The 18,473-nt window shown below is 39.8% G+C and overlaps 1 protein-coding gene across 1 annotated transcript in view; it reads left to right on the top strand.

Moving 5' to 3' along the window:
* LOC139732974 (replication protein A 70 kDa DNA-binding subunit-like) overlaps positions 1-15,685 on the top strand; it is a 38,586-nt gene extending 22,901 nt beyond the window's left edge. Inside the window, exons 11-17 of the mRNA XM_071643811.1 lie at positions 6,753-6,901; positions 7,639-7,771; positions 8,650-8,712; positions 10,828-10,941; positions 11,656-11,763; positions 13,692-13,787; positions 14,500-15,685. Of these exons, the coding sequence (XP_071499912.1) occupies positions 6,753-6,901; positions 7,639-7,771; positions 8,650-8,712; positions 10,828-10,941; positions 11,656-11,763; positions 13,692-13,787; positions 14,500-14,604 (768 nt within the window). The 3' untranslated portion in view covers positions 14,605-15,685. The remainder of the gene's footprint in view (positions 1-6,752; positions 6,902-7,638; positions 7,772-8,649; positions 8,713-10,827; positions 10,942-11,655; positions 11,764-13,691; positions 13,788-14,499) is intronic.
* The last annotated feature ends 2,788 nt before the right edge of the window (positions 15,686-18,473 follow it).

Here is an 18,473-nt window from a genome sequence, read left to right as displayed (position 1 = left end):
ATTGCGTAAGCTTGTGATTCTAATTCATCGGAGTATCAAGCCTTTGTACTTCATTGTCGGATATCACCTTCGGAATAAACATTCTACATCCGGCACTGGTGGATGTTTCAGAAAATTATTGTCAGGCGGGAGGGGAAATCTTAAAAGCAAAAATGAATGTCATTCTTAGTTTGATATGTTTCCCCTTGGGCAGTGGGAGATATTTGATTGTCTGTTAATAAATGATTCACCGTAAAGTCCCAAGGTAACAATGATACATTTCAACTATAATAACATGGTATTATAACCAAAGGTAAACGTATGGATTGCCCTGCTCGCAACTCGGCATTCATGGTCGTGATGGTCTTCCGAGGAATCCAATTTGACATGAATAATAAAATTGATTGAAACTCCATTTAAAATGAAACTCTTATTATACGCACATAATCTACACATAACGAAATCATAATTATACAAAACAGTATTCGAATACCACCCACGAACAGCCCTCTTCATGTAACATAATCATTTACATTACGTCGGGATACCAGATCACATATATTTTCATAACATCCAGTGCAAAACATAATTATTAATTGCTTTCTTATATAGGAATTACACGATGGTGAGGGTGAGGATATCATCCAAGGTAACAGTATTGCATAGATGCCCCACGATAGGCGAACATGCGTTTATTCTGTTCTTGTTTATTTTGACGTTGTTCATTTCTTTTTCTTTTTCTTTATCGAGCAACGAGAGACAGACCTATACTTCCGAAGTAGGAGCCTTAGTATTGACGGAAGGGGGAATTGGCGGGAAACTAATCTCCCTTTTTGACATCGTTAATTTCTTTGCACGGTATCCATTACTTTGGGGGATAAGTACACGTCATGTATAAGGTTCGTCAATCCGGGTCCCCAAATTCCTGTTCCAGATCCATTTGTTGCTCCGAATATGAAGGCGTTAGTTATAATCCAAACATTTTTATTCTGAAAACGAATTAGGTCCTATACGTGGTACGAAATTTATTTCGTTTCAGGATGAACGAACACCCGTGTTCGAATCAAGGAACCATAAAAATAACGAAAGTGTTTCTCTCTCAGAACAACGAACTTGCAGAGTGACGAACAGTAACATGATTTTCCCTTTTTATAATCAAGCACCTCTGAGTCACCGTCAGAAAAGAAAGAATAATGATAGAGAATCTTCCCCCTTTGGAGGGCAGTGGGATATATTTCAGGAAAGATATAAAGAAAATAGAAAAAATGACATTATTTTACGTCAATTGATTGAAAGAAATGTAGAATCAGGTAACGATTGCAATCCTGCCAGTGGTCTTCCCCGGAGTCTTCGACTTGAGCTCGCTTCGAAACATCCTTTTCATTCCCGCAGGCCCCAGACTGTTTATGACCTCAGCAGGAATGCGCCACCGCGCGGATTTGTGGTTTAGCCCCCGCCCTCCCCCCTCCCCCTCCCCCTCCCCCTCCCCCCCCCCTCTTTGCCAAGTCTGTGGCACCTTGCTATCGTGGAATTTTGCTCTTTTCTCTTTTCTCCGCCAACGAAGTGGCCGGAGGCATTGTTTTCGGGGCGTCCGTCCGTCCGTACGTCCGTCCGTACGTCCGTCCCGTTTTGTTTTTGTCAATATCTCAAGAACCGTGAGGTGGTTTTGCATCAAACTTGGTATGAGGGTATATCCTGGGGGATGATACTTTGTTTGGATTTTAGGGTCACGGGGTCAAAGGTCAAAGGTCACCGGTTATTTTGTGAAAAAAGGTTGAAATTTCATGTTTTTCTCCATATCTCGCAAATGGTTCAAGGTATCTTCATGGAACTTAGTATATATATGAACCGATGGGCAGTGATTATCTAGGGAAGTTGGGGGTCATGGGTCAAAGGTCAGGGGTCAAAGTTCAAGGTCAACTCCTCAAAATATCACTACTTTTCTTATATTTATGCAATGCCTGAAGGATTTTTTTAACTTGATGTATGCATGTATAACCCAATATATATTCTGCGGGAAGTTTCGTGCCAAAAGGTCAAAGGTCAAGTGAAAGTGCTAAATTGCACTTCTTCCTCCATATCTCAAAAGTAACTCAAGGTATTATCATGAAACTTACATATTTATGCATGTTCTACCTAACAGTGATTCTCTTTGGAACTGTGAGGTCAAAGGTCAAAGGCCAGGTTTAGATAATACTATTTTACCATTTGATACTGAATTTATATTTTTTCTCAATACCTTGAAAATTACTCAATGCATAAACTTATAAAAGGGTCAAAAGTCCAGTAAAAATCATCAGTTCCCCCAAATACCTGCACTCTGACGTTTTAATCATTCATCCAATTGATAGTTCTAGGAAAGTGAACATTCAGCACATTTGTGGCAAACCTGTCATTTTAATATCTTGCCAATTGTGTGAAACTGTCATCACACATGGTCAAGACATTGTACTATAGACCTGCATTATTGCGGAGGCATACACCTGTCGCCGTAGCGACATTTTTTTTTTTTTTAAAGAAGATGTTCGCACGCAGTGTCTTTTCCCCGTACCACTGCGCGTTCTGTTTCAATTCGTTTGGGTTGTAGGGTTTTTTTCCTTGAATTTTCACTATGCCCTATAAACACGTGGAACACGCACCAGCCATACACCACAGGTAGCTCACCGCAATTTTTGCAGCCAAATACTCGACTTTGTCAACACGAAACCCCCTAAAACAATAAAGAGATGATGGAGTACCTTGTATCGATGCATAAACGAAATACCATTGATGGAGAATAAAATATTCTTTAAAAAAAAAATAAAATAGAGTTCAGCCAACATATGAGTTTGTCGTCCCACAAGTTTTACACGTGTTTTTCACAAATTTGATAACACTTATATAGTTAGAACATGCATGTCGCCAATTCTCGAGGATGTCGCACACAATGTTGCAGGCTTCTGTTGTGTCGCACAATATTATTACAGCGACATGCTCATACCCGTGGCTACACTGGCGTCGTAAATAGGTAGTTCATAACTACAATCAAACTGAAGCTTACTAAAGTACTAGTATACCACCCACAAGATCTTGCGATATTCCTCTGAAACTCACAGAACTTGGATTTACTTATGTTACCTCAACCTCGGTATGCGCAGCTTGATTTTCCTCCCTTTGGAGTTGAATGTGGAGGTTTTGTGTTTCTCTGAAGGAAGAAGAGCGTGTTCGAAAGAAAAAAATAATCCGGTAAGTCCATTTTCCTTGAAAATCAATCGATTAATGATTTACACTGTCAATCTGAATATAATCTGTATGTAAAAAAAAAACAATAAAAAAAACACGTAACTCGGATTATTTACAGTCTAAAATCATGTTTTGGGGCCAATAGGCCACTTATCATAGGCCTACTATAATGCACCATCTGCATAATGAAAACACCAACGTAACTTTGAAATACAAAAAAAAATAAAATAAAATAAATAAATGAATAAATTAGTGCAGGCCGAACTAAAGGCCAAAGAGTGACCTACATATCCTAAGCCCGCCGCACACTATTGGAATACGACTCACGACTATGACTGACCGACTTTGGATTTGAAAAAACAAAACAAAACAAAAAACAACTCGTTTATGCTGAAGCTGCTGTGACTTGTTCAGGATCCAAACTCTGTCAGTCCTATAGTCGTGAGTATGGGATGGGCTTTATTCCATCAAGGAGCTTCAAGCTCTGATTCCATCCTCGACTGTATCATGGAGCTACTGGCACTGTTCTCCACGATTGCGTCATAACGAGGCAGGTTTGTGAAAATGTGTCTTTCCCTCTTCCTCTCTCTCTCTCTCTCTCTCTCTCCCTGCAATCTGATCACTCCATCTCTGGCGTGGTTTCTTCTTCCTCCTTTTTTGTGAGTCTGACCCGACTCAAGGTCAATAAACGTTCGATCTATTTCTGTACCCGTGTCAAGACAGGTGGACTGGAACACTCCCTGGTGTCAGTGTGCTTGTGAGTATGTGTGTGTGTGTGTGTGTGTACTGTGTGTGTATGTGAGTGTGTGTGTGTGTGTGTGTGTGTGTGTTGCTGTTCCAAACGTAAACCAGCGCGAGCGGGTATTGCATTCATGCATGCATCTGGTCGGGCTGGGAGCTGGTTGAGGTAATGTCTTCCTTCATGTACAGTACTGAATGAATAGAGAGTTCCCGTCTCCCCGGTAAACCACCTCCCTGGTAAAACGATCGACTGCTGAACAGGGCATGCTAAGGCTGCTTACAAGGTAGATGTCATCTATCTCATAGCAAGTCCGCGTGATAGTCTAGCACTGTGGTGGAGCCTCTAAAATCACGAGAGTTTACCAACATATGAATTCAGACAATATTAAAAATATCTAACTACATTAAAATATCATGTAGGAACTACTGTCTTATTTGGCAGCACAGCAAGTCACTTCTCACCACCGCAGTGTTGTCAAGTTGTGTGCGCGTACAATCTGTATGTATAATCCGTGCTTCGCTGCATAACGAGCCTCGATCTAACCAGGGTGGCCGGTGGTGAGTAAAACGCAGCGCCTAGTAGTATACAAAGTATACTGATGCATATCTGATCGCCTCAAAGTTGCCGCAGCTATACTCGTCTTTTTTTCCCCTCCGGCAGGATTGACCACTGTTTATGGTCTTCGTATTTGTTTTTGTTTCCCTCCTGCAATGGCTGCTCTATGTCAAACCCGTCTTCGTGTACCATACTACTAGTCCTAGTACACACAAGTCGTACATCCTCGCCTCATGTACCATAATCTGTGATCACGCATTGTCGGCACTGTACATACCGCTCGCATGCATGCACGCATTACCGCATCGCACAAACAGCTTCAGAGGAGTGTTAGCGCTGCGGCACTGCCCGGATAACTGGCGGTCACAGAACTCTACACAAGTTCTGTGCTGGCGATCCGGTTCTCACGAGTTACACGCAGAATGATCGTTGAGGGAGCTATATAAAGATTCGAACGATTCGAACGAGCCGTTAGTATTTATTGACGTTGTACAGCGTCGATAATATCCGAAACCATTATTGCATGATTACTAAGATATGAGAGCACTTTGGGGCGAGTAAGTCTCACTGTGTTGGTTATATGAAAGGTACTTTAACCTGAAACACAAACTAAGACAAGGCAATCTCAGGGAAACTTTGTAAAGGTACCAAAACTTCATATTATCTTTAAGCGAGGATCCCGATTATCAGATGCCCGATTATGCGATGAATACTGTACCTTGAAAATTACTCAATGCATAAACTTATAAAAGGGTCAAAAGTCAAGTAAAAATCATCAGTTCCCCCAAATACCTGCACTCTGACGTTTTAATCATTCATCCAATTGAACCTAGTTCTAGGAAAGTGAACATTCAGCACATTTGTGGCAAACCTGTCATTTTAATATTTTGCCAATTGTGTGAAACTGTCATCACACATTGTCAAGACATTGTACTATAGACATATTAGGAGAACCATGCATTATTGCGGAGGCATACACCAGTCGCCGTAGCGACATTTCTAGTTTTTCATCGTTTATTTTGGTATCTTTGGTATGAATTTGTGAAGGGGTCTGGGACATTCCATTTTATTTACAGGTGTGAGCCCTACACCTCTATTTTGCCAAACATCAATCTAGCACTCATAGTACTTACATTGTCATCTTGCGTTATTTACGACACAGGTTTGCCAATTTGCATTTGATATTTTGTTTGTCAATCCTCGGACTATGAATCTTGACTGTAAAGGATGTTTTTAAATGGTTTTTGTGCAACACCCAGAGATGCTAGCTGTTACTTTTTTCACTGTTTTGGAATCTTTTTGGCCTAAAGAACTGCAGATTTCATTGATTTTTTTTTTTTTTTTTGGTCCTAATTTGAATGACTATACATGGCTGTAGCAGGAAAGGTAAAAATACTGTGTTTTTTTTCCATTAAAAAATACACCTTTTCAGCCCTCAGAATTCTGTAATGCAGTTTACAAGCAAGGTTGGCATCCCTGAAAACGACGTAACTAACACTTACCTATGTTTTACAATGTATTAGAGGCACTGTTTAGATGAACTTGTGAATAACCTAAAATTTTCATTGTTGTCAACGATGAGAACAAATGTTTGAGGATTGTGGCCATCTGCATAAAAATATTGCCTCTTCCGCTTGGAGTCAAAAGGGGCCTAAGCTTTTGATCCTAGCAGAATCTTCGTCAGAGGCAAAATGATAAGCAGGCAGGGACAGCAGTCACATAATTATAAAGACTATGCACAACAAGAACATTCAGGGGAGGGCTAGGGACATAGAACAAAGAGAACAAAAGGGAAGGGTTGGAGGTCATTGGCAAGGAGCCCAACAGGTAAAGGGAGGGGGATTAGAGCAGGAGGGTGGACAGACAAAAGGCAGAGGAGGGTCAGTGATGATCCTGAGGACCATGGGGGCAACCTGTGAAGGATAAGGATGAATACGGAGGCAACATCAAAGAAGATAAGGAACAACAGAGGGATAAAGAAAGGAAAAGAATGAAATAGCAAGTAGCGAGCCATAACCTGGTGTACCAAGCAGAGGCAACAAAATGAAAGTGAGAGTCAGTCAACAAATGCAAGTTACCAAGCAGATCAAAGTATATATGTTACTCTAAAAAAATTGTAGAAGGTGTTTTGAGCACACTTTCATTTCAGTCAAAATGCAGCTATGTATATGATGCCATTCTCCTTCAAAATAATTTGCTGTATGTTTTGTCTGCTCGTGTATCTGTTTGATTGTTTCTCATTTCTCTTTGTCAGGCTGAGGAGTTCGATGGAACAGGAAGCCCGGTGATTGCTGTCAAAGGGGCGCGCCTCTCCAGCTTCGGGGGGCGCTCTCTCTCCGTCCTTCAGTCCAGCATCTTCCAGGTCAATCCAGACATCCCCAGAGCACATCATCTCAAGGGATGGTAGGTGGTGCTTAGAGGCCCCCCCCCCCAAAAAAAAAAAATGTATTGGTGTAACGCAAGGCCACCCCCCCCCCCAAAAAAAAAAAGTTGTATTGGTATTACACGACTAACCCTAAAAATGTCCCTGACCCTAGAGTTTTCGAAAAAACATTCTTTGCTATCGCGATCAAGATAGCACAATATTTCAATATCGATAGTGCAATCGTGCGTTTGCCATCTCTTCCCGTATTTCGCTGGTTCTCATTGGAGTTTCACAACTTTCATCTTTTTTTTGCAAGTTATCCACTTGTTTTTACATGTATTTGATCTGCATTACTTTTTTTTAAAAGAACATTTGATTGTTTTCACAAGTTTGTTTGTTTTTTTTTGTACTTCACCATATAGAGTTGTACAGTGTTCGCTTCATTGCAAAGTGCGGCGGTAAAGTGCTAGTATTGTGCGATGTCATTCGCCTTAAAAATAGGAAAGGGGGGAAAAAAATCGACCTACCTACCCTATTTTCATATGGCCCGTTACACCAATACATGTTTTCATTTTCTTGGCCTTGGTCTGTAAAATTTGACTGACATTCAGCCTACTTGAGGAATCCAAAAATCTGATTGGCTGAAAGTTTTTCAGAGAATCACATCTGATTTGTTCAAAGATGGTTAGGTAATTGCAAATTAACCAGCATTAATCAAGCTCGATGCCGTAGAGCAGCTAACATTTGCCATCTCGATTTGGTTGTCTGCCTCCAGGTACGACAGTGAGGGTTACTCCCAAGAGTCGCAGTCAATCTCGTCGAAGCAGGGCGGCGGTGGAGGCGGCTCGGGCACCAACTGGATGAACTTCCATGACGTCCACGCTCAGAATTTGGGTCAGGGAGAGAAGGTAAGGGACACCACTGCCATCCTCGGCGGATTGTATTGAAAAACCACCTTATGTTGACTTTCATTCTTAAAGTATAGTCAGCCAGCCGGGACAGTGTTGGTTTCATTAAAAGCAAATAAACAAAAATGAGGGAAATTATTGGATTTTTACTACTTTCATATATTCTTGACCTTTTTTTTTTTTTTAAGAATGACCCAATGGATAAAAGTTTTACACATTGGCATCATTGCAGTTAATTTTGCATGTGATTGTGAGTGAACAGACTCTATTGTGAAAACATACAAATTTAAATCAATTTGATTTTGTTAATTTCATGTGTCTTGTCAGATTTTAGTGATCAAATTTTACTGTTCTCTGTTAGGTTGGCTGCACTCTTTTTCTTGAAGTCAATTTAGAGCATGTAATTGAGTTCCCTTTCATGAAGAATATGCTCCATTGATCGAAATTTTTTTTATTAAGAACAGTGCAATATAACCTGCAGATCAGTGTAAGTAAAAAAATAAAATAAAAATAAAAATCAAGATTTATATCATGTGCCCAGGCACTAATCTTAACTTGTTGAGTTTTTTTATCAGCATCCAGACATTCATCCAACTTGTCCTTGATGCATATTAGCCAGCCCGCTCAGTAGTGGCAATGAGCCTCAGTCCAACAGGAAGGTCATTGTGATGCAATAGAGATTAGGAAGATTAGGTCATCTCTATAACAGTGACAGTAAGTTTCCAGATATCTGTGCCAAGATTTGGAGCTTTTGTGTATGATATGATTAGTGTTCCTCCTTGCTTTTGTCATTAATGTTTATAATTGGAGAACATTACAGAGTTGACTGCACCCAACTTTATTTTCTATTTCAATATGTTCATCTCTTCTGCTTACAGCCTGACTACTTCACAGTGAAGGGAACCGTTCTCTTCGTGCGCAAAGAAAACTGCATGTACACAGTGAGTATGAGGCAGCCCTCCAAGCCTTGTGAAATAAATCTAGTTTCGACAAGAGGAAGGAGCTGTTTTAGAATTGATTGCTTACAAAACATAAGAGTGATGATGATGATGCTTTGTGGTCGATAACTTTGTTTTTTTCATAAGATGACAGTTTGTGGCACAGAATGCCAGCACAGCTCCTGTGTCCTCATGTGATGTCACAAAAGATACCACACTTTAAAGATAATAAAAAGTTTTGGTACCTCAAAAGTTTCCCTGAATTTCCTTGTCTTAGTTTGTGTTTCAGGTTAAAGTACCTTTCATATAACTAACACTGTGAGACTTACTCGCCCCAAAGTGCTCTCGTGTCTTAGTAATCATGCAATTAACTGCGACCAGCAGCCCCATACGCATAGCGACCAGCTGCCCCATACGCATAGTGTAATGGGGCTTCGCATTGTAGCATTCAGGATCATGACAGATTTAGTATCGCGGGTAAATATCAACGTAAAATTCAAAAATTTCTTCAATTTGAAGACTTACCAATTAAGTTGAAGTATTGAAAACAGGCTTCGGGCAACATTTGGTTCTGCCAATAGTCCCTTTCTGTTCAAATTGATGACTGAATGTGACTCGGTCGAGAGGACCTTGGGAGAGCTACATACACTGAATACTACAGCCAGTGCATGCGAACACATCACATGCGCACAAATTTCAAATCCATGAACGGATAAGATGTTTGTGTGCGCGTGCGCTGGCCGTAGTATTCAGTGTATGTAGCTCTCCCAAGGTCCTCTCGACCGAGTCACATTCAGTCATCAATTCGAAGAGAAAGGGACTATTGGCAGAACCAAATGTTGTCCGAAGCCTGTTTTCAATACTTCAACTTAATTCGTAAGTCTTCAAATTGAAGAAATTTTTGGATTTTAAGTTGACATATACCCGCGATACTAAATCTGTCATGATCCTGAATGCTACAGTGCGAAGCCCCATTACGCTATGCGTATGGGGCTGCTGGTCGCAGTTAGCTATGCGTATGGGGCTGCACGCTGCTGGTCGCAGTCAGTGGTTTCGTACAATACTACCTCGCCGCCGTATGGCGGCGGCTCTGGTACGAAACCATTATTGCATGATTACTAAGACATGAGAGCACTTTGGGGCGAGTAAGTCTCACAGACAACGTACTTTAACCTGAAACACAAACTAAGACAAGGAAATCCAGGGAAACTTTTGAGGTACCAAACCTTTTTATTGTCTTTAAAGCGATTTTTAAAAATTAACCTGCTAAGGGTGCAGCCAGACCGTACGAACGCTCATTCTGGCCACCTCTCATGAATGTCGCCATAAAACATTTGCACATTTTTGCCGGTAACTGTTGTTGCAGCTCTCATAACAACAAAATTTGTCCAGAGTTGACTGGTTTTGCCCTTGCTACTTCGTATTACTTGCACCTATTGCTGGTTGCCCAAGGTGTACATGTTTTTGTGGATTCAACAGGTAAAAATGGCCAATTTCTGTCTGTATCCTGTGAACAATGCTGCCCATTAGTGGTTCAACCAGGGCAACTGTGTGAGCTCATTAAAGAATGTTGATTTATTTCTTACCTATGACACCTGAATAGCCTGAGATGTCAATGTTATTTCAGTAAGTGCTCTTTAGAGGTTTAAAGGGTGTGTACAGTTCTGGTTGAGGTGAGGATTTAGCTTTTAATGTTTGCCAGATATTCAGAAACCACTCTGTGAGATGTCAAAGAGCATGCAATTCTAAGGGGCATCAAAAGTTTATTTGATGAAAATCGGTTTTGAAATGGCTGAGATATCCAAAAAACAAGGTGAAACAAAGATCCTAATAAAAGGCGTGGCCTGTCGCCTTTTATTATTATCACCTTTTTGGATATCTCAGCCATATGAAAACCAATTTTCATCAAATAAACGTTGAATCCTTCTTGAAATTACATGCTCTTTCATATTTCATAAGAGGTTTCTCATTATCTCACTTAGGAATGTTCAAAACATGAATCCCCACCTCAACCAGTACTGTACAGCCCCTGTAAGGGTGTTCTTAGTGTAATTCAAAAGGAGAAGAATAAAATTGTTCGCAAGAGTCCACTGAGGGATTCATTTTGTGTCAATATAGGCGTGTCCATCGGCCGAGTGTAACAAGAAGGTGTCTGAGAATGGAGACGGATCCTATCGCTGTGAGAAGTGTGCAAGGGACTATCCAAACTTCAAATACAGGCTGCTGCTGTCAGTGAGTGCCACTCACTTTCTTACCTTCTCTCCATCATTCTCACTTTCATCCATCCATCCACTGTTTCATTGCTCCATTCATCTGTCTTTCCCTCTATCTGAATAAAAGTGCATTTACCCGTTTGCAATGTCTCCCCAATATGTCCGTATTCTTTGTGTCAGTGTACATTCAGCTTCTATCATTCTTAGCTATCCCACATGTATTTAGAAGATAAGGTTAGTTGTCTCCTGCGCTAGTATTTTCAAGATAAATGAAATGAAACCCCACCCATTAAATAATTTGCATATATTTGCTATTCTTAACCCATTGAGGACGAATCCCGAGTATACTCTAGCTGGTGTCTATGGGAAATGCGTGTTGTAGCAAAATCAGTCTGTCCTTGACGGTTAATATATAATGTCTCACCACCAAAATCTGTTAGCAGCATGACTTCCTGATGTTTGGTGTGCAGAACCAGCTGTGTGTAGTATGAATCAGCAACAGATGTTATTTACTGAAATCATTGCAAGATTTCCTCTTTTCTTTCATACACAATTGTAACATTTCAAAGATTCAGTCATTTTGCTGGCACAATATTTTTGCAGAATGAGATGCAACCAGTAGGATTAAGTGTCATTAAAGATTCAACATTATTCAGAAGTTCAATAACCCTTGTGTGTGTGTGTTGAAATGCATCAAGTCAAACGGATTATGATTGGCTGTTTATGCTTTCAGGTGAACCTGGCTGATGCAACAGACAACCAATGGGTGACTTGCTTTCAAGAGACGGCTGAGCAACTTCTGGGAATATCGGCACAGGAACTGGGCTCTCTTAGAGATCAGGTGACATTGCATTTCAAGAAACTTTCCCTCATTAAGTCATGCAGATGTAGGTGGTGTTATTTAACCGTTAATGTGTCGAAGCACCTAGCTTAACTTTCCAAGAATTTTTCCCTTGTACAGATGTAGGTGGTGTTATTTGATCGTTATTGTGTCCAGGCACCTAGCTTAACTTTCCAAGAAACTTTCCCTTGTACAGATGTAGGTGGTGTTATTTAACCGATAATGTGTCCAAGCACCTAGCTTAACTTTCCAAGAAACTTTCCCTCATACAAACGCAGGTGATGTTATTTAACAATTAATGTGTCCAGGTGCCTAGCTTAACTTGCCAAGATTTTTCATCAGCATTCAGCTATCAATCCAAACTTGACCTGGTGGTGGATTAGCAAGCCCACTAGGGTGTAGCAATGTGCCTCAGTGCAACAGGATGGCTGTGGTGACACAGTAGGGATTAGGGGGGATTAGATAGTCTCTATTCATTGACAAATACTTTCCAGACATTTCAAGACATGAAAGGGATGGTATAGTTTTGGTTGAGATGGGGATTCAGGCTTTTTTGTTTTGGGGGTTTTTTGTGAGAAGATTAGAAACCATTTTTATGAAATATTAAAGAGCATACAATTCTAAGAGGAAGTAAAAGTTTTTTTAATGAAAATTGATTATGAAATGGCTAAAGATATCCAAACACAAAGCAAATCAAAGTGGTCCTAATAAAAAGTTAGTTCCACCTTTTATTAAGACCTCTTTGTTTTTGGATACCTCACATTTGTCACCGCAATCCTTTCTCCCTCATTTACTTCACTGTGCAAATCCTCAAGTAACACGTACCTCAGCTACTTTAAAAACGATTTTCTTTTATTTTGCATATCTTCACTTCTTTTCTTTCCATAAACCATAAACAACTCTTCAAAGTACTTTACACAGACATGATTGTGTTACATGACAGTGGGCCGAATGCATAAAACAAGCAAATGCTTGTAAGCAATTGCTTCAAGCAAAAGCAAAAGCTCATCTAGCTCAAGCAATTTCTTAAATCCATATGCATAACCTTTTGCTTGTGCTTATACCTTTTGCTTGTGCCGCACAAGCAATTGCTTGCGTTTTCAACAAAAGGGATGTCACACCTGTGCGAAAACAAGAACAAAGGCGGGTGTGACAGCATGTACCTTAAAGGGCGTGTGTGTGCGCAAACATTTCCTGACATAGCAGAAGACCTATAAAATGACACTCATAAATGCACATGCAGACGCACACACACATCTATACACACACACACACATCTATACACACACACACGTACTTGCTGATTCCCATCACTGCTTCTGGTAGCCCGGATCTGCCAGATCGCATGTGGAGAGAGGTCTCCTTGCTCTCCACCGAAGTCAGACATCCTACCTTTTTTTCATCACATTTTGCGTGCTAACCACTGGACATTCCCGTTGTTGAAACAAAAAAGTTTCTTACACTACTTAGGAGTAATTTCTTATAGATTTTTACCACTCCTGCACAAGTACGATCTTTCTTTTATGAATATGAAAATGACACTTTAAAGGGAACGTCCCAGTTAAGCAAAAGCTCAAGCTCATTTTACAGAGCTTGGAAAATCGTAGGCAATTGCTGGCAAGAACAAGCAAAAGGTATCTTTTATGCATACGTTTTTAAGCAAATGCCTGGTCTCTAAGCAGTTGCTCGTGGGCAGCAAGCAATTGCTTGTGCTTGCTAGCAAGAGCTTCTGCTTGCAAGCAGTTTCTTGTTTTTATGCATACGGATTCGAGTAAAAGGCTAGCACAAGCAATTGCTGGCGTTTATGCATCCGGCCCAATGATAATTGAAGCATTCACCCTCATCCAGTCAGAGGCCTTGAATCCAACCTTGTAGTGTATGATGAGACTGCGCTAACCAATCACATTGCGCTGTTTCTATCTGCACAGGGCGAACCAATGGAGAAGGACTTCAACAGGATTTTCCGCGATGCCTGCTTCAACAGCTACATGTTTCGCATGCGCATCAAGATGGAGACGTACAATGTGAGTCTCCCCATCGGTCATCAGATAGCCATGAGAATAGTGACCACTGTCTCCTATGCAAAGTGAAATTCCACTCCATTTTCAACTTTACTTTGACAATCAAAGCCAAGTCACAAAATGTTAGAAGTGTCATTAAGAAAACTAAAAATCAGAGATAAAATGAGAAAGTCCTTGGATGTCAAGGTTCAGATTATTTCGTAGAATAAGAATATTGGTTGAAACCAAATATGCAAATTACTAGTACCCCTTAAGTGGAAAAAAAGACAGAAAATGAGAACATAATTGGATGTCAAAGTTCACACGATATTGTAGAACAGCGATGTCGGTTGCAGCCAGTTATGCAAATTTAATTATCATTATGACTATGATCTGGAATTGAAATCAAGATTTGGCAAAGCCACAGAAGACAAAATCTACTTAAAAACAAATTTGCAGTATGCAGAGTTTGATGCTGAACTGTTGCCACTGCCTGTCAGACATCAACATCTTGTGGTCCCCGGCCTGCAGTGGCCTCTTAGCCAGGGCAATCAATCTTCATTTTATAGTCTCTAGGAAAGGAAGACCACTGCATGGTTGGTCTTCCCACATTACCAGGATCTTACAGAGCAGGAAGACGACTGCATGGTTGATCTTCCCACATTACCAGGATCTTACAGAGCAGGATTTATTTTTGGTCTCCATCTCCTTTTGTACCCCCCCCCCCCCTTTGCAGGAAGAGGCTCGTCTGAAGTGTACCTGTATGAATGCCACGCCCCTCAACGTGAAGGATTACACCAAGAAGCTACTGGATGACATCAGACACATGGCCACGGCATAGAGTGACCCTCGCCCCCTCCTATGCCTTCGAGTGCGGGGTCTGGGTTCTGACGAGCGTTCTCCTCTCTTCCATGTGGTAGTTTTTTTCTCTGAAGTTTACCAAGGTTACAACATCCAAGGACTGTTACTTTCTGGAAACGTTATACTTGTATCAGATAGTGAAAACGGGCAATTGATGTCGGACATCAGTCTCAATCAGGGGACATACATCATGAAACAAACAACCAATTTGATACAATTGTATCAAACTTTGGAAGGAAGTATATGCAGTATTAATGAAATGATATTCTCACATTCTCGCATTCTCACAAAGTAATTTGTAAACGAGAAAGTACAGTAACGTTAAAGGGCAAGATAGGGGGGAAAAAAAGAATCTCCCAGAAGCAGCAGGACTTTCTGTTGTACAGCTTTCATTGTTTCTGAGTAGATTGTGAGCACTCCCTCTACCACTTTTTTTTTCTCTCTTTTGAATAGGTGTCAAAAACATTGAGGTTGAAGGAAAATTTGTTATGACTTTGAAATACTTTGTTGTTGTTTTTTCACTTTTGTCAAATAACAATCTTGTAGGGGTCATTAAAGTATGTTAGTGTGTTGTGACATCATACGTAACAGTTATCCCAGAGGGTTTTCGACACTTTAAAACCAACTTAAGTGTACTCGCAAAAAAAAAAGAGAGAAAAAAAGTATATTCTCATAGTGAATGAGGAGCCACTTTGGTATATGTAATGAGGTATCTGTTTCTCAGTGATGAATTCAAGAACATATTTTGTTGTTGTTGTCATTATGAAAAGTACTAGAGTCGGATAACCATAACCAACTGGATAGAAACTTCGTCTACAACATGAAATGACCCTGTGGGTTTTCATCTTATAACCAAATGTCAGACAGGGTGTAGAAAGAAAAACTGACGCAATATACTTCTATGTCAAGACGATGGTTTCTTTTAATAATTCACTCTAAATGACATCATAAGACAGCCATGAATATGATGGCGGCTTCCTTTCATGTGTTCATATCATGATTTTATATTACTACCAGCATAGAAGGTTATTGCAATTTATGCAGCTCTCATTTTGCTTATGTGATGCTCGCCTGTAGTTTCCCTTTAACTTAGAAGATTTTCTACTTCACTTTTGTTTGCATGTTTCTTTAACTGGTTTTACAGCTTGCTTTATTACTCTCAAACGATCATGCATTCCTATTTAAATGAATTGATAAACAAATAGAGTAGGTGTAATGATAAAAAGAACAGTCATACAATTGTATCGTTTATGAATGTTTGTTTTGAACCTGAAACTGAGTGAAAGTCGTTACCAAAACATGAATTTTCACATGTGGTGAAACTTGTGCGGGATATGTAAATTGCATTGTAAACATGTCACCTATGTAGCTTCCTTTGACCTTTAAATAAAGGAACATTTTGCAAAACAAACTAGTTCTGATTTATTGTGTGCCGTTCAGATACCCCTCTGCATTTGTGCAGCAACCAGCCAGCAAGCTGCTGTAAGAAAGTCGCATGAGCTCCATTGTTGTGTGTACACTGTACCTAGCAATGTTTTGAAGAGAGAGAGCATTGTATGTGTACACTGTACTTGTACAGAGTGGCCGGTGTAGCGCTCACACGGTAACCTGAAAAAGTGAGGTATACCCTTTCATCCATCAAATTTCAAAGGGGGGTTCTTCAGCTCAAACACTGTCCAAGGGTTCGCAAAGCCAGACTATGAGTTCATTTTACTCCGAAAATCACATATTTTCTGTACATGCACCCAATGAAATATAGTCTCTTCAAATTCCATGAGAAAAGCTTTCATCTTCCAACCAAAATGCAGTTTGTAGAGGAATTCATACTCAATATCTGCAGCTCTTCAGTTTCTGCCAAAATGCCTTTTCTGATTTTTAATTAATTTTTTTCTTCATTTATTTTAGTATCTTTGGTACGATTTTGTCATGCAGTCAGGGATATTCCATTTTATATTTTGGATAAAAAATGCATCCTCTAGTGATTGGTTGAAAGAGCGTCACATGATCATAGGTATTTTCAGCTATGTCAGAAAGTTGACACTCTATAAATTACTATTTGCAAAATGATGTCACAAAGCAATTCTGAAATTGTGCGCACCTTTGTACCCGTCACTCTGTGTAATGTAACATTTTTTAACAAACAATTGTGACATAACAGAGCAATTCTGACATCGTGCACTGCATGCGCCGTACTGTCACTCTTTAAAATGTAACTATTTCTAACAAAACAATTATTACGCCACAAAGCAATTTTGACATTGCGCACTGCTCGTACCGTCACTCTGTGAAATGTATCAATTTTTAACAAAACAATCGTAACGTCATAAAAACAATTCTGACATTGCGCATTGCTTCGCACCGTGCGTGCATCGCGGCTCTGACATCGTGCGCTGCTACATGCTTCTTATGGTCAATGTAGGATCCCTACACAACATCACATCCATCGTACGACTTCTCGCTTTGCATCCCCCCCCCCTCATTTCCCCTTCTTTTGTTTAAATTTTTGATCCAAAATATAAAACAAATATACTTTGCCTAATTTCGAGCTTCTTGTTAAAACTATAGGCCTCGGTGCCTCCAAAAGAATTATTCACTTCGTGTCTTCGCCCCTCAGTGAATAGTTCTTTTGGAGTCACCTCTGCCGATAGTTTTAACGAGAAACTCTCAAGGCAAAGTATATTTGTATAATATTTACTGGTGTGAGCACTGTATGGGCTGTGGCATTGTATGTGTGATAGCGCCCTCTCTTTACAGTGCTTGTTTAGCAAAATTCTCACAATGTACCAAGGTAAACATGGATACACCAGTATTCTACTTGTACTTTCCTCGATTCCTTCTGAATAAATGGGGAGTGTGTGTTTGTGTGTGTGTGTGGGGGGGGGGGGTGGAGTGCATGTGCAAGTGTGTGTTATGTATTCTGTTTAAATATGTAAACTATAAATTCTTTGCATATATGAATTGTGATCAAGCAGTGTTCACGAGTGGAATACGTATGTGCCCTTTGTGTGTTTGTTTTATATAATTTCTATACCAATGAGCATGACCACTGAACTAAAGGATACAAAAAAATAAGGAAAATACTTGCTCATGTATATTCATAATGATATGCAAGTGAAGAATAAAATATGGCTAGGTTGGAGAGAGATGACACATTGATAGACCAGATCAGATGTGTCTGGGTGTGTGTGTATCTCTGATGGGGGAAGTGATTGTGAAGTCTTTTCTTTCACATGAAAGTACATTAGTATAGAAGACAGGAAACCAAACTATTTCCAAAATCTGTATCACATTCATTAAACAAACATATCCAATGGATTGACAGCATTGAATGTTGTGCTATGATGAAAAAAAAAATGCTTTACAAAAACTCCCTCCAAATCAAAAGGTTTGAGTAAAATCAATGAAAGTAAATTGAAAAATTTGCAAACAGAAAAAATTGGACAAGTAATATATATATATATCTTTCATATGGCTTCCACTGTTGACCTTCAAGTTGTTTTTCTCAGGTCTCCTTAGCATGGATTTGAGAAAGAAGATATCCCAGTCTACCTGTTGTGCTTAAAAGCTGATGCCAAAATCAATAATATTGTCTTGAAGAAAATGCAGCAACATAATACAGTTATATTTGAGCAGTGGAGCAAATACTAGTAGATGATGATGTGAAAAAAAAGAAAATTGAATAAGCAATATTTAGAATAAAATAATGAGAAGAACAGTATATGTCATTAAGGATGTCACAGTCCAAATTCTTTTTAATAAAAGACTGGTCGAATGCTTTGCTGATCTCTCTCGACATTCTTAGAAGAGCCCCACTCCTACACTTTTGCAAGTCTTTTTTAAACTTGAAAA

Source organism: Diadema antillarum, unplaced genomic scaffold, assembly GCF_040938485.1.
Source record: "Diadema antillarum isolate AM-2024a unplaced genomic scaffold, OU_Dant_1.0 seq00000459_RagTag, whole genome shotgun sequence".
In the NCBI taxonomy this organism is placed as follows: Eukaryota; Metazoa; Echinodermata; class Echinoidea; order Diadematoida; family Diadematidae; genus Diadema; species Diadema antillarum.
The sequence above is the reverse complement of the archived record's forward strand: the minus strand, read 5'-3'. Positions and strand labels throughout refer to the sequence as shown.